Source organism: Peromyscus eremicus, chromosome 13 (genome assembly GCF_949786415.1).
Source record: "Peromyscus eremicus chromosome 13, PerEre_H2_v1, whole genome shotgun sequence".
Taxonomy (NCBI): domain Eukaryota; kingdom Metazoa; phylum Chordata; class Mammalia; order Rodentia; family Cricetidae; genus Peromyscus; species Peromyscus eremicus.
Window position 1 is genome coordinate 48,334,016 of NC_081429.1, and position 14,946 is coordinate 48,348,961.

Sequence of the window (14,946 nt, forward strand, 5' to 3'; positions counted from 1 at the left end):
ATAACCAGTTTCTTATACTGTGAGTCATAACCCCCTAAGAGGTCATAAATGAATATAAGGATTGCAAAAAAAAAATTGGCAATAGTAAAAGGTCTCTGGATGCATGATGAGCACATAATCAATTTGTGGTGTATTGGCAGCACTTACCCATGCTCTCCCCCACCTTCCCTGCAGCCTTGGCCCTGAACACATAACATAAACACTTTACCACGCACATGCCACGTACAATTAACACTGTACCTTGGCTCAGATTTGAGATTACCGTGTGCTACAGACTGCAATAATTTTACTATCCCTACATGACTATGGAAAACTCAGACTTTTCATGTTTTCTTACCATCAGTTCTCAGCATGTAAATATCAAATTCATGTACCTTTCAACTGTATTTTGTTGGAATGTTTGATTTGAAAAAATTGATGTTAGAGTTGCTGACTTGAATTTCACAGAAAAAAAATCATTATATGAATTCTGGCCTGTGATGAGCACAGAATTTCCAACAGTTTAAAAAGGGGCCCTAAGCATACTTCTGTCACTTCGTGCTATGCATTTATGTGAAGTGGTGTTCTCAGCATTGACGATTATAAAATCAAAGTATTGATCAATTCTGAAAAACTTTGAAGATGCTTTATGTCCATAGCATCAAATACTCAGCCAGGATTTAAATCTTTATGTAAAATAAACAAGCATTCATCTCATTAGCATGCACATCTGCTTCCATTTTTAATGCCCGGTAAAATTATACATAAGGAATCATCTTAAAATAAACTTATTTATGATATATTATCAGTAAGTGTTTCACTTGTATATGTATTTTATTACTTACATGCTTAGGGGTCACATAAAAATCTTGGATGTCAAAGAGTTATGAGTGGAGTTGAAGAAGCCCTGCTCTCACATGCCATACTTCCTGTCTCTGACCTTCATCTATACTTCCCCATTCAGGAACCTAACAGCCCAGCTGTGGTAACTACCATGTGTCCACCACTGTCTTTGCTAAGATCTATGTGTCTTTAACGTACAGCAGCCCTTTATAAGGCGAAATGTACCATTTTCCCTCATTCCTCGATGAGCTCAGGACTGATCGCCAGTCCAGGCTCTTGGTAGATGCTCAGTAAGTATTTGCTGCATTGTGTGCATGAGGATGAGACATGGCATCTTGGGAAAGATATTTTGCTGAAGTTCCTGCAGTAGTAATCTGGACATGAACTGGACTCAGATCAGCCCCATTCCAGAAGTCATGGTTTAACATACCATTAACATGTTAAGAACCCAAACTGAGCCACTTTATCTGCATACGGTACTAGGAAGGGAGAAGGTGTGTCTAAGTGACAGGGTGGCTTAGGGAAAAGAACATGGTACAGGGAGGTCTAGAGTGAAGTCCTAACCTTGGGCCAGTTACTCACACTCCCTGAGCCTCATTTTCAGCAGCATTACCATGAGGTGACTTTGCTAGCTAGCGCTGAAGCACCATCCTAGACCCGACTTCAAAGGCAGTCTTTCCCACCCCACAACTCTGCTTTCTCATTACCATGAGGCTTGCTCTCTACATTCTGACCTCCTCACCAATTCTCATCATAAGTGACCTCGGCTCCTACCAAACTACTGACACTGTCCTCGCTCAGTTAACCACTGACCTTTTAGTGGCCACATTCTCTTTGCGGACTTCATTCTTTTGACTTCTGTGGACACAATCATGACATTGGGACACACACCACTCTCCACCATACACATGCTGCCACCCAGGTCTCTGGAGCCTGAGTTAGACAGCTGTAGGATGCTCTTACCACAGACTTCTAGGCAGTTGCTATCAACAAATAACTATCAACAGAAGACTCGACCTATTCACTCACACAACGACTTCAATGTGTGCTGTGCAGCCACACTCCCTTCACGTTCCTTCCGCCCCACATGCGATGTTTTGGGTATTTCTGGATTTCCTTAAATGCATGCTCTTTCTAGCAACGTGATCCCTGTCCACACTTGATGGTTTTGTAAGGGAGAACAGTTATCCTATTGTACCTAATCAATGCGGAAGGATCCCTCCCACTCAGCCCGCTTCACTATCACTTGTCTTAGGAAGACTTTTGTATGTAGCCCAAACGAGAAAGAAAAGCCTTCGCCTTTATTATAGGATCTTACAACTCTCCATTTCCATATGTCTTGGATTTCTACTGACTAGAAGAGGATCTCCTTTAGTCCTCATTTATAAGCTATGATCATCTTCCCAGCTTCCCTGGAACTTTCTACACTATCCAGAACACAGTAGTTACCAAATAAATGCTTATTGAACGAAGAATGATTGAACAGATAGGTGAGTAAGTGATATGCCCTTTACTTTAAAATAAGGTAGGTTTAGAACCCACAGTGTCTGCTTGGAGACATTGCTTGGAATACCGCCCAAAGGAAATCTTAGACGTACGTGGGCCCAGAATTTCATTGCTATAGGACAGTACGAGTGGTCATAACAGTAACCATGATGATAATAGCTACTATTATCTAGTGCTTACTATGCACCAAGGCAAAATTGCTTGCTTTAAGACTTCAAGAAAAAGGAACAGAGCGGACTTTAAATATAATTAAAGATAAGAGCAGAATCAAGACAATTCTGGGTAAAAAGAGTTATTCTTTGATCTGCTGTCCAAAAATTTAACAGCTGTCTAAAAGCTCCGCAGAAGGCAGATTTGGAGCATTTATTAACACAAGGAGGCCAGAGCCAAAATGAATACTCCATTACTCATATAGATGTCTGGGCTTGGCAATAAATAAATTATTTTTTTGACAGCATTTTATAGTTGATGTCTTTAACATTATCCAATGAGGTTTCTTTCCTGGTTCACCTACATGGGTAAAAATGAACTTAGAACAGTGTGTCCACGTGTGTGTTATGGTTTAGAGCTGAAAATTTCCTCTATGGATTCGGTATTGAAGGCTTGGTCCCAGTACAGCAGTGTGTGTAGCGAGGGCCACAGAGAGAGGGCAACGTTGTCAGTGGATTAATCTGTTGATTAGGTCATAGACGTTCAGAAGTGGAGCCAAGTCTGAGGAAGTAAGGCTCTTGGGGGAGGGGACATCTGTCATTCTTCCCTTGGCTGGGACCGAATATCTGGCAAAAAGCAACTTAAATGGGGGAAGAGTTTCTTTGGCTGACAGTTCGAGGGTTTGGTCAGTCTATCACGATGGAGACACGATGAGACAGAAATCCAAGCAGCTGGTCACAGTATTAGGAAGCACAGAGAGATAAACACTATTGTTCAGCTTGCTCCTCCCTTTTTTAATTGAGTATGGGATACTGGCCCGTGACATACTTGCTGATGCCTACTCTAGTGTGGCTCCTTCCACCTCAATTAGTCCAATATAAAGACTCCCTCATAGATCTGTCCTGATTTTAGACCCTGTCAAGTTCACAATCAATATTAGCCATCATAAAGGGGGTGACTCTGAAGGGCTAATTACATCCCTGCTCCTCTCCCCAGACCCTCTCTGCCTCTGGCAGTCACTAGATAAGTATTGTTCCCCCATCACATTATCTGCATCATGATGTTGAGCCCAGAAACAGCTTGGCTGAGTGACCACAGCATGGACTGAGACCCAGAAAACCACATACAAACATAAAGATTTCTTCTTTTGGGTTGTCTAAACTCATGGATTTTGTCACAGAGATAGGAATCTAAGCAATCCAGAATCTTAGAAAAATATGGTGTCACTTTAGGTGACAAATATTCTGGGTATGATGAGTTCTGGTTGTATAGTATTCTTGGAGGCCAACAATACATATTAACATATCAGGCAAAAATGAAAAGACTACACTAAAAGAAAAACCTGTTTCTGTGGTTTAATTCTGCATGTGGGTTTGGTATAAATCTCTTCTTTCAGAATGCCTCACATTTATTCCCATGGAACTAGTGTTGGGCCACACCAGTGTGGGAAGGTCTGAGAAATACAGTCTTTATGTGCTGGTGTTCTATCAGATATATGCAAAGAGGATTGCTACGAAGCCCTTTCTGACTTAGAGAAAGGAAGATTGACTATGCTTTAGCTTAGAATAGACTCTAGTATAGTATTATTATTTACATGATAAAATTCAACCCTACGTGAAGGCTGGAGAAAAAAAGGCCAACTCTTAATCAATCCTTGGAATTAGCAATTTCCTTATGATGGCCATATCACACAGTCATAGGAATTTATATTTTCATTTTGTCCTAACGAAAAACTTGACCATCTTTCTTTAATATTATCAACCTGGAAGCTTGACAGTAAGGATTAAAAATTGCTCCTCGCTTCCCTCTTGGTTATTGGAAAGGTTCTGAAAGGTAATCAGTCTTGTGAAGCTACACTTTACAGTCTGCATAAAAATGCCATGATTTCCCTTCCTCTCCCCAACCTAATTGAAAGTGCATAATATCACCCAGCTGGGGAAATGTGTAAACGGTAAACATATGCAATATATCATGCTATCACACCAAAGCTGGCTACTGCTAGGGACCTGGTGGTTGTCAGAACCCTGAAATCTGGAAAATGAGTCTTTTTCTTCCATCTAGAATGAGAGCTGCTTGTGCCTTCTTCTTCACCCCCTCCCTACAGGTTTCAAGCAGTAGCAGTCAGAGTAGAGCCCGGTCCATCAACCTGGAACGTGGGACTCCAAGGTCTCCCGACAATGTATACTGACCGAAGTTCTTTTAGACCATCCTCTCCCCAGACAGGACATTTTTCTTTGAGCAAGAGGTGTGGTTGGAATCATCTTGTTCCTTATTTGCTTCAGACAGATGCTCCCAATATCTCTTTCCCTTGCTCCTAAACCTACAGGTCATGTCCTATCTTTCTCTACTTCATCAAACTCCTAGGACCAAGATTGTCTCATTTCCCACCTCTGCTCATCAGCGAATAGCCAGGCAGTTTAGTTTTCCTTGAGTATAAAATCCCAATCTTATTCTTCAAAGTCTCCTCCACTGCGGTAGTTATCTATAATCCCACTCCAATTACACCTACTTGGAAGCCATTTTCCCTGTTCTGACTCCCCGCCTCCAAGCTTCATGCTATCTCCTTGAATATGTGTTTTACAATAGGGCTCTTGGGACAAAAGACAGTATGTCTTCCAAGTCTTCATCATTAGTTCTCCGCCACGGTATTTCTGCAAAGATTGTTCCCCTTGTGCCATGCACTCTACTGAGACCATCCATCCATGCCACCTTATAACTAGTTATTGTTTTATTTTTGATGACTGATATTTTACTGGTAGGTCAAAGTAGAACACTTGTCTCGGGCACCATGTCATTTCAGTTTTAATAGACTGAAGGATACATTTGTATTTGCTTGAGCAGTAGAGATGATTTGAAACTTACTGAATTAAAACTGCATTCATCTTTCATTAATATTACCTGTCAGCTAGGGCTGGAGGATGATATGGCTTGTTGACCTTGGCATAGAGACCCTCTAAGTGGTCTCTGTCTGGAGACAGTGGACGTCCATCCCGAGGGTAAGGAAGTGATCCAGCTCGAGGGGGAGATGGAGATCTAAAGACATTTGCTGATGTGCCTTGCTCCCGAAAGTGGTTCACTCTGGCATAATTGGGGTCCATTTCATCATCGTCCATATCATGTGCTGATCCAATTGCTCCAGTGGCATAATCAACAAGACCTCTTGCCTGCCTTTCTCTTAGCTCCTGATGTTTTGCTCCGATCCTGAAAAATATAGAAGAGATACCATAATGTGAATTTCAGATGCTGAAACAATGGAACAGTCTCCAGGATCTCTGTTAACTCTTGCTAACTGCTTAGCTGTCACCTCCCTGTGCCTTCAAGATCACGCCATGCAGAAATGCCAACAGCATAAGAGGATTAATTTCAAATCCATGACCTTTATTTGTCACAGAGTCCTCACTTTGATAGCAATGCTATAGGTATTCTGACACTTCTCTGACTGAGGACTGGGCTGACAGCAGTCCCTCCCTACAAAGAAGCTGTGCTGTGGCAATAGCACACCTTGGAAGAGACGCCACGAAAGCCTTTCTTGGGACAAGCCTGCATGAGAGAGAGCCCATCAGAATCCTACCCTTCTGCTATGACTTCACTCTTTAGTACTCCAGAGTTTCAGTGTATTCTTCTAAAGAAGAGTTTGAAAAAATTGATTTAAATATGAAAAAGAAATACAGAGACTGTCTGGTCACTAAAAGCAGCAGAATTGAAGCTAATTTATAAGAGACTCCAAGTCCTTTTTTTTGTTACACAAATGGGGATCATTGTGCCTCATTGTATAAGGGCTAGGGACAAAGTAAAATAATGAAGAAATTAATAGGCTTGTGACAGAGATGAATTGGCACATATAAGTGAATTAAACTTCATTACTGGCAGAACTCCATAGCCCTAAAGCTTTAAGTGATAGTGCAGAATGTTACTGCTAGCCAGTGACAATATGTAGACTACTGGGGATGGAGCAGAAAATATATTTATGTGGATGCTATGCATGGAGCAGAAAATATATTTATGTGGATTCTATACCCACCTGAATTGTGAGAATTTATCTGGAGAGCATTATTGGTCTTCTTCAACTCCCACTAGTATACTAAGACAGAAAACTCATGAGGATGTCCTATTGGACAGTGGTGATGTGAATGGTGTAGGGTGGCTCTTTAACCTTTTACCCTGGAGACTACAAGATGTAGGCTACATGGGATGAGAGAGTAAGAGAATCCTGACTCGGGTATCTAAAGAGATGTTCAGGCCGGGGGGTTGGGGGTGGTGGCGCACGCCTATAATCCTAGCACTCTCTGAGAGTTCGAGGCCAGCATGGTCTACAGAGTGACTTCCAGGAAAGGCTCCAAAGCTACACAAAGAAACCCTTCTTAAAAAAAAAATCATAAAAAAGAGATGCTCAAGGAAGAATGACTCAGAGAAGGTAAGAGGGCTATGGCTAACCGTGAAAGGTCTATGTTTGCCTGGAGATACAGAGAGAAGCCCTGGACCAGTTATAACAAAACCCAAAGTCCCCATTAACTTCCCTTCAAACAAATACAGCTGTTTTTGTATGTGGCAGCTGTTTTCATTTTCCAAACATTAAACCCTTTCTCAAACTCTTTAGAAGCTGTGATCTTTCAAGAATTTTTTTTTCTTGTGATAGGACAGTGTTTGTATTTTAGGTTTTTTTTTTTTTTTTTTTCCCAGTAGAAAGGAGAAGAAATTGGGCAAGAGAAAGAAAAAACAACAAAATAAAACAATTAGAAAGTAGCATAGAATGGAAAAACAGCATCTACCTCGGGGGGGGGGGGGGTCACAACAGATGAAAATAAATGCCAGGATACATTATTGCCTATCTGTTTTGACTAAGCTAAAACTATACCTGATGTGTAAATAATGGGAAGGATTTATATTTTTTGCATAAGGCAGTTTGAGTCTCTGAGGGATTCTGAATTAAGATGAAAAGATTACACAGGAGGGCACCCATTAAAGGGCCTTGCCTATCTCCTTTCCATGCATGTTAGTCCCAGAGTCATGGATGTTTGTTTTGAGTAATTTTTGATAAAGAAGACAGCCTGCTCCAGTGAAATTTGAGACTCAGCCTAAAATGGGCATTATGCCAAGATTTATCATTTTGCAAGGGATGGTGCAGACTGGTTTATCAGAGAATGCTTCCTGTACTACAAGGGTAGGGAAGGATTTCCATTGTAAATAAGGTAAAAGGCACCAGGAAAGTCCAAGGGTGGGACTCTGTATGTTCCCTCTCCCTCGTAAGTGCGATGCCTTGAGAGAAATCAGTCAGTAGAAAGATAAATACCTCCTGGCCGCCACATGGGGCTATACTTGTGTATTAATGGAAGATGAAATTACCAAGCCTGATTTTTTAAAATAGCAGAAATAGAACACTGGGCTCTGTGTTTCTTATCCCATCTCTGTCTTCCTTTGAGGTTTGCAATTTAGTTAAGCTTGTAAGTGTGTAGAGATTCCTAGATGAAAAAGTTCTTCACGTATGCCAAGCAGTGTTGGATCTTGTATTTTTCTTTGCTAAAACAAAACCAATTCTTCCTCGATCTCCTCTGCACTACTGGGGGTGGCAGCAACTAATTTCATATTAATCACTCAGTAGGTGAAATAGTAATTTCTCTGCACCATCATTATTATGCCATATATCAGGGTCTCTCCATGTGGGGGAGGATGAGGCAGTCTCGGAAAGGGGGCACATAGCAGCAGAGGAGACTCTCTTAGGACAGTGTCCAAGAAAAAATAGTTCATTTGTCTTGCTCTGACCCACCTCCACCCCATGCGGTGAAAATTCTAATTGTTGCTGGTTGTTTCTACTTGGGAGTCTCCTTACCACTGGAAACTCAACCTGTTAAACTACCTGAATTTCAAAATAGCCTAACTTTTCTGGTACCACTCACTTCCCTATTCTCCTGAGCACACTACCTTTGAATTACTGAAATGTTTCTTTTCTCTCTTTGACAATAGCATTGTCTCTTTCCATTACATTGCTGGATTGCCCCGTTTTATTTCCATTTCCTTGGCTATCATGTACAGTATTTATGTTTTATATCGCCTAGATCTGCTGTTTAATGTGGTACCCATATGCTGTGTGTCACCCTATAAATTTAAATTTGAATTAATTAAAATAAAACTATTTTTTTTTTTAGTTTTATAAATTCATTCAAGTGATTCATAGCTACACATAACCAGTGGCTTCTGTACTGACAATGAAGATGTGGACAAATTCCACAACTGCAGAAAGTTTCATTGGACTATGACAATCTAATTTATTCAAAGAGATTTTGGTATGTCACCATATCCCACTTGTCTTAGGGTTTCTACTGCTGTGATAAAACACCGTGACCCCAAGTATGGGGGCCCACGGAGACTCCTTAGTATGGCCTTATTCCATCTTGACTCAGGGTCAGAGAGTCTGAGTTTGCTTTGCCCCACAAGGCTGCAGAATAGGATGTTTTGGTCAAATGTATGGTTACTAGGTGTCTTACACTTTAAGGCCTAATTAAAGATGCCTTGCTGTAAGGCATGGTTACCAGGTGTTTTGAAAATTAAGGGTCTACACTTGTTTGTACTTTGTATCTTGACCTTTAAAGGGGGAGGTCTTTTGGCTCTCTCCTTGTTGGTATATAAAAATCCCATTAGGAATAAACTAGAGGCGACTGTAGTATTGACCCAGAGCCCTCCCAAAGCTATCCTGTGTCTCTGTCTTTTTCTTTGTTTACATTTCTATTTTTCATATCTATCATTTCTCAATCCTCACTCCTCCCTTCAAAGATTTTTCAACACCAAAAAAAAAAAAAAATGATCCTGACACCAAAGCAATATAGGGAGAAAAGGGTGTTGTGTTTATTTCATTTTATAACTTATAGTCCATCATCTACAGAAGTCAAGATAGGGACCTGGAGGCAAGAACTGAAGCAGAGGCCATGGGAAGAGTGCCGCTTACTGGCTACCTTCTCATGGCTTGTTCAGTTAGCTTTCTTATAGCACCCAAGACCACTAGCCCACAGTGATCTGAACTGTCCCATATTAAACATCATTTAAGAAAATGGACCATAGGCTTACCCACAGGCCACCTGGTGGGGGCATTTTCTTAATTAAGTTTTCCAAGTTGACATAAAACTAGCCAGCCCACTACTTTAATCAGTTCCTCAGAAGGCTGCTATAATAGTCTTCTTAAAAAGCATTCCCACTGCATTCTCAGTTAGATTGGGGATCTCCAATGGATTATAACAAATGATTGAGTGAAAGTATGGTTACCTCACTGTTTTCACTCAAACATTACACAATCAAGGAGTGGGGGGAAATTAATCTTTAATGGAGTTAGAAGTGGCTACAATCCCACACCTTGCAATTAAATTGAGATTCATCCTAAAACAGGGCTTATGCCAAGAGTTAATACATGTTTATATTTTTAGCTGTGCACATATTTCCCTGAAGTAAGGAAGAAAGTCTGCAGGAGCATAGTCAGCATGACTTTACTTACTAAAAGAGAGTCTGAGGACAGGAAAGGATTTGGGATTGTGTCTTTGTGAGGACCCAACTTCAAAATGGGGTATAACAGCTTGGGAGAGCTGAATGCCCTGTAAGTAGTCTCCTGTCTATGAGGAAACTTCATGGAGACAAAGTAGGGGGAAGAAGAAGTGGTAAGGAAGGAGAAGGAGTAAAGGTAAATCCAGACCATCAAAACAAAGTCAAGCACTGACGCAACCTTATCTAGGAGTAGGTTCATCTGCTGTCGGGACAATTGACAAATTGAAGACCAGAAGAATAAACTCCCAGGACAGCAACACAGCAAAGTGGGAAAGGAAATTATTTTAGGGAAACACATAGAACTGAAGCTACTGGTGACCTTACATTATTATTCTTGTGTCACTGAAAATGATGTTTCAGCATACATTCTCATTTAAATTTCAAACATTTGCAGGTTATGAAATAATTTAAATTAGTCACAGAAATATTTCTTTCAGCAAAGGTCAACCCCTAAAAGGTTGCACAGTCTTCCAAAACAGCGGCACTAGTGGGAGACCAATATTCCCAGAATAACGGTGTTCCTATTCTAAAAGGAAGTTAGATGTCAGTGGAAGTATATGCATATAGGTATATGTGGTACTTGCAAATTATACACTGGTAGTCCTGCATGGAATTGTCTGGCAGAATAAATGGAAAAGACATAATGTGGTTGCTTCTAGAAATGCATCTTAGTGTAACTTTCCTACATTATGCGTTTTGGAATTTTTATATGTATTTAAGAAAATTATCTCAGTTATGACAAATTATTGTTTCCTGAATATAGCAGCCCAAGAGACCAGCTCCCAGGACTGCACCCAGGGTAGTAAACAGAATGCTTTCAGAGTAGTAGGACTTAGAAATTATTCTTGTCTTTGTGAGGCAATAAGACTCAAAATTCACTTTATTATTCTCAAGCTTCTCTCTTTCCTCTCCTGTTCTCTCTACACAGTTACACATGTCTGTTCTACAAGGCTCTCTTCTACATATCTCTCTCTACACTCCTGCACATCTCTCTCCTCCACAGCTCTCTCTACACAGCTATACATCTCATCTACATAGCTCTCTTTTATCCACACACCTTTCCTCAATAGCTACATACCTTCTCTCTATACCTCTCTGTTCTATCCAACCACACATCTGTACACAGTCACACAACTATATACAGCTACACCTCTCTCCTACATATACATCTCCCCCTACAGCCAAAACTCTGGACAAATATGACTTATATTTTCAGGGTCACATAGCATTTCTTGAGTAAACAATAAGAGAAGGAGCCTTTATAACGCATGTAAGGAATCACATGATTTCTCTCAGGCTTATTTAAAATGTCACACTGACTGACCAATGAGTAAGCAAACATGTAGCTATAAGTGGTCAGCATTCCCCAACAGAGACTGACATTGAAATTCAGGACTTAAACAATAAACAGTTAGTTGGCTGAACTTTGAATGTTCTTTCATAAACTGAGGTTAGGAGTACATGCAGAAAGTCAGTTATTGAGAGGATTTGTACAGGGAGTTGTGTCCTTATGTTATCTGCCAGGCTTTTGCAAGTGAAAAACTGGCACTAAAGTTGTTTTCATGTCTGACCTTGGTACAGCAACATATATCTGGGAACTTGTCCTTATGCAATTTGTTTCCAGGGGCAACTAGTCTATTTTGTATTTGCGTTGAGGTCTAAAATTAGCTAAATGTGTAAAAAGCTAAGTATACTGTTACTTTCCTATGTCAGTCTGAGTTATGAAAAATATCTTAGCAATATTTCTATTAATCAAAATTGTACAGCTTAAGAAGAGATCATCTTCCTGACAATCCACAGATATATGTGTGCCCAGTAGATGGAATATATACACAAGATAAACACACATATAGTGGGGAAAATACTCATACCTGTTTTTAGGGAAGAAATGTAGTGGCATGTGAGAAACACTGCAGACAGAAGCAACTAGTCATTCACAGTCTGTACCCCCACAGTCTTCACCAAGTGGGGCTCCCCATCAGAGTATTATTCATCTGGTAGGTTGACCTGTATTATTAATTGCCATCTGTTGTATTTATGTCATGGCCCGTGACAACTGAATTTGTATTTGGTTCCTTCAGCTCAACTACTTATATCAAAAGTACTCAATTTCTATTAGTCAACAATTTCCATTAGTTAATGACCTCTAATCTTCTCTGGTAGAGGACTAAGCTTGTCAATCACAGTCTCACAGTGGCTTCACTGCTCTATCTTCTCCAGTATGTGTAGGTTCAGTAAGCTGTATTTATCTGAAATACACAGTTACAAAGTTCTTCAATCCATTGATTTCTGTGTAAATTTCTGTACATTTGTTTCATTTCATAATAAAAGTTGAAAGTTACAAATGGGAACAAATGCAATAGCATTTACCAGGTCCAATTTTGTAAGCATTAGACACATTTGTATTATATAAGCCATGTAAAATTTGTTCATAACTGTTACTAAATGGCTTCCTTTTGGAGAGGAGTGGTGGGTGGATTACACAAACCAGTCTGCTTCCATGTGTTGTGTTTATACCCTAGCATGCCCTTTGTTCTGACTGGAGAACATCCCCATTTCCACATGTTGGAATAAGACTATAAAAACAAAACAAAATGAACACCCTTTATTGATTCACTCTTGACATTCTGCCCCCTAATTGGACTGCAAACTACTTCAGTGTGTCTTGTGAGTTTTTCTGGTAATTCTTTGGCTGTTTATGCATTGAGTATTTGCTCCAATTACAACGTATATTAGAAAGAAAACAGAGCCATACTTGATCCCCAGTTCATCTACAGGGAGACATAAGTATAAGTGATTACGATCCAGTGGCAAAGAAAGCTGTGCATAAAGGGGGTAAGGGTCCATCATGCCTGGGGACTATGAGTAATAATTGTAAGGGCAGGGCCATGTGGCCTGAGTTTTGAAGGAACTTGTCATTTGCAATATAAACTGTGGAAATGGTATTAGGTTCTTTAATTACAGGGAGGGACACCTATGAGTGGGCAAAATACACAGTATTTACTCAATATTGGGCTATAAATATGATGTAGAAACTGGCTGGTTTGAGTTATCTCCTCTCTAAAAAAGGATGTATCTAGTAAAGTTTATGAGCAAATAAGATTTATCTAACACATGTGCTCAATATTAAAAAACAATGTTGGTGGACTTAAATATTCTTCTTTTTATTTTTAATTTTTTATTATAAAATGAAACAAAGATACTGGCATTTTACAAAACAAAGCCTCAGATTAAACACTCGTATAGAGCAACCCTATTTGTAAGTAATAGAGGAAGTATCTATTAATTCATTTTCTGTCAGTAGAGAAAAGAGGCTTAAATAGCTCAAGTTGGAGTCTAAGCAGCATGGCACAGCTTTTCATGTGGACCCCCTTGGGTGCATCATCTCAGGCAATGGTGATAGGAACAGGTGTCAGAGAGACCACACACAGAAACAGGAGGCCACATAAAGAATCAGGAGACCACATACTGAAACAAGAGGCCACATACAAAAACAGGAGGCCACATACAGACACAGGGGGCCACATACAGAATTGGGAGACCACATACAGAAACAGGAGGCCACATACAGACACAGGAGGCCACATACAGAATCAGGAGATCACATACAGACACAGGAGGCCACATACAGAATCAGGAGATCACATACAGACACAGGAGGCCACATACAGAATCAGGAGATCACATACAGACACAGGAGGCCACACACAGAATCAGGAGATCACATACAGACACAGGAGGCCACATACAGAATCAGGAAATCACATACAGAAACAAGAGGCCACATACAGAATCAGAAGGCCACATACAGAAACAGGAGACCACATACAGACACAGGAGACCACACACAGAAACAGGAGACCACATACAGACACAGTAGGCCACATACAAAACCAGGAGGCTGCAGAGGTTGGAGTTTCATAATCCCTTCTAAGATCATGACCCTATTTTACTTAGGGACCTTCCAGTGGGCTCCTCTTCATAAAGACCCACCATCCAACACTGCCACGTTGAGGCCCAAAGTGTCCAACCCATGAAGTCTTGAGGGACACACTCAACTGCAAACAGCGGCCTCCCTGTGCTCTCTACACAGCCACATCTACATCACATCTGTATTTCCTCTCCTCCACAGTAAAAATCCTGCTACTTAAAAAAGCAGGTGATGAAAGCTAAATGGCCCATTGTTATGACTAGCTTCATGCTGCCCCTCCATTGCTGTGGCTGAACCATACCTATGTTGTAAAAGCACACTTCTGTTCAATTCTCATTTAACCCTACCTTTGCAAATGTCTTTTATTTTTCATTGCTGTGATGAGACACCATGACCAAGGAAACTTAAAGAAGTGTTTACTGGGGGGCTGCTTAGAGTTCCAGAGGGTTGGTCCATGGGGAGCCTGGCAGCAGTAGGCAGGCACATGCTGGAGCAGTAGCTGAGAGCTTACCTGTTGAAACAACACCCATGAGACAGACGTGGGGTGGGGTCGGGGGAAGACAAGAGAAGGGGAGAGAGGAAGAAGAGGATGAGGAGGAGAGAGTGCTAACTGGGAATAGTGTGGGTTTTTGAAACCTCAAAGCCTGCCCCCAGTGACACACCTCCTCCAACAAGGCCACACCTTCCAATTCTTCCCAAGCAGTTCCACCAACCAAGCATTCAAACATATGAACCTATGTGGTCCATTCTCATTCAAACTAACACAGCAAGTAACTTAATATTTAATCTAGAAACATAATCAGGCTTAATAAAGACCCATAGTCCTTAGACCCATGGATGTGTCTTCCTCAAGAAGAATGCATTGAGGAACATCTCTTGAGTGGTTAAAACATGCTTTCTATACCCAAAGGCTGTTTTTGACAGACTGAATTATTGGCTTGTCGTCTTTCCTTGAGTGTAAACATGTGGCTCCATTTTGTACAACAGTGTGACTGCTAAAAAGCTGGCTG

The 14,946-nt window shown here is 40.7% G+C and overlaps 1 protein-coding gene across 1 annotated transcript in view; it reads right to left on the reverse strand.

Annotated features, from left to right (window-relative positions):
- Nucleotides 1–14,946, reverse strand: part of Pard3b (par-3 family cell polarity regulator beta) — a 965,008-nt gene that overhangs the window by 156,768 nt on the left and 793,294 nt on the right. The window contains exon 20 of the mRNA XM_059278226.1: nt 5,377–5,679. Coding sequence (XP_059134209.1) covers nt 5,377–5,679 — 303 coding nt within the window. The remainder of the gene's footprint in view (nt 1–5,376; nt 5,680–14,946) is intronic.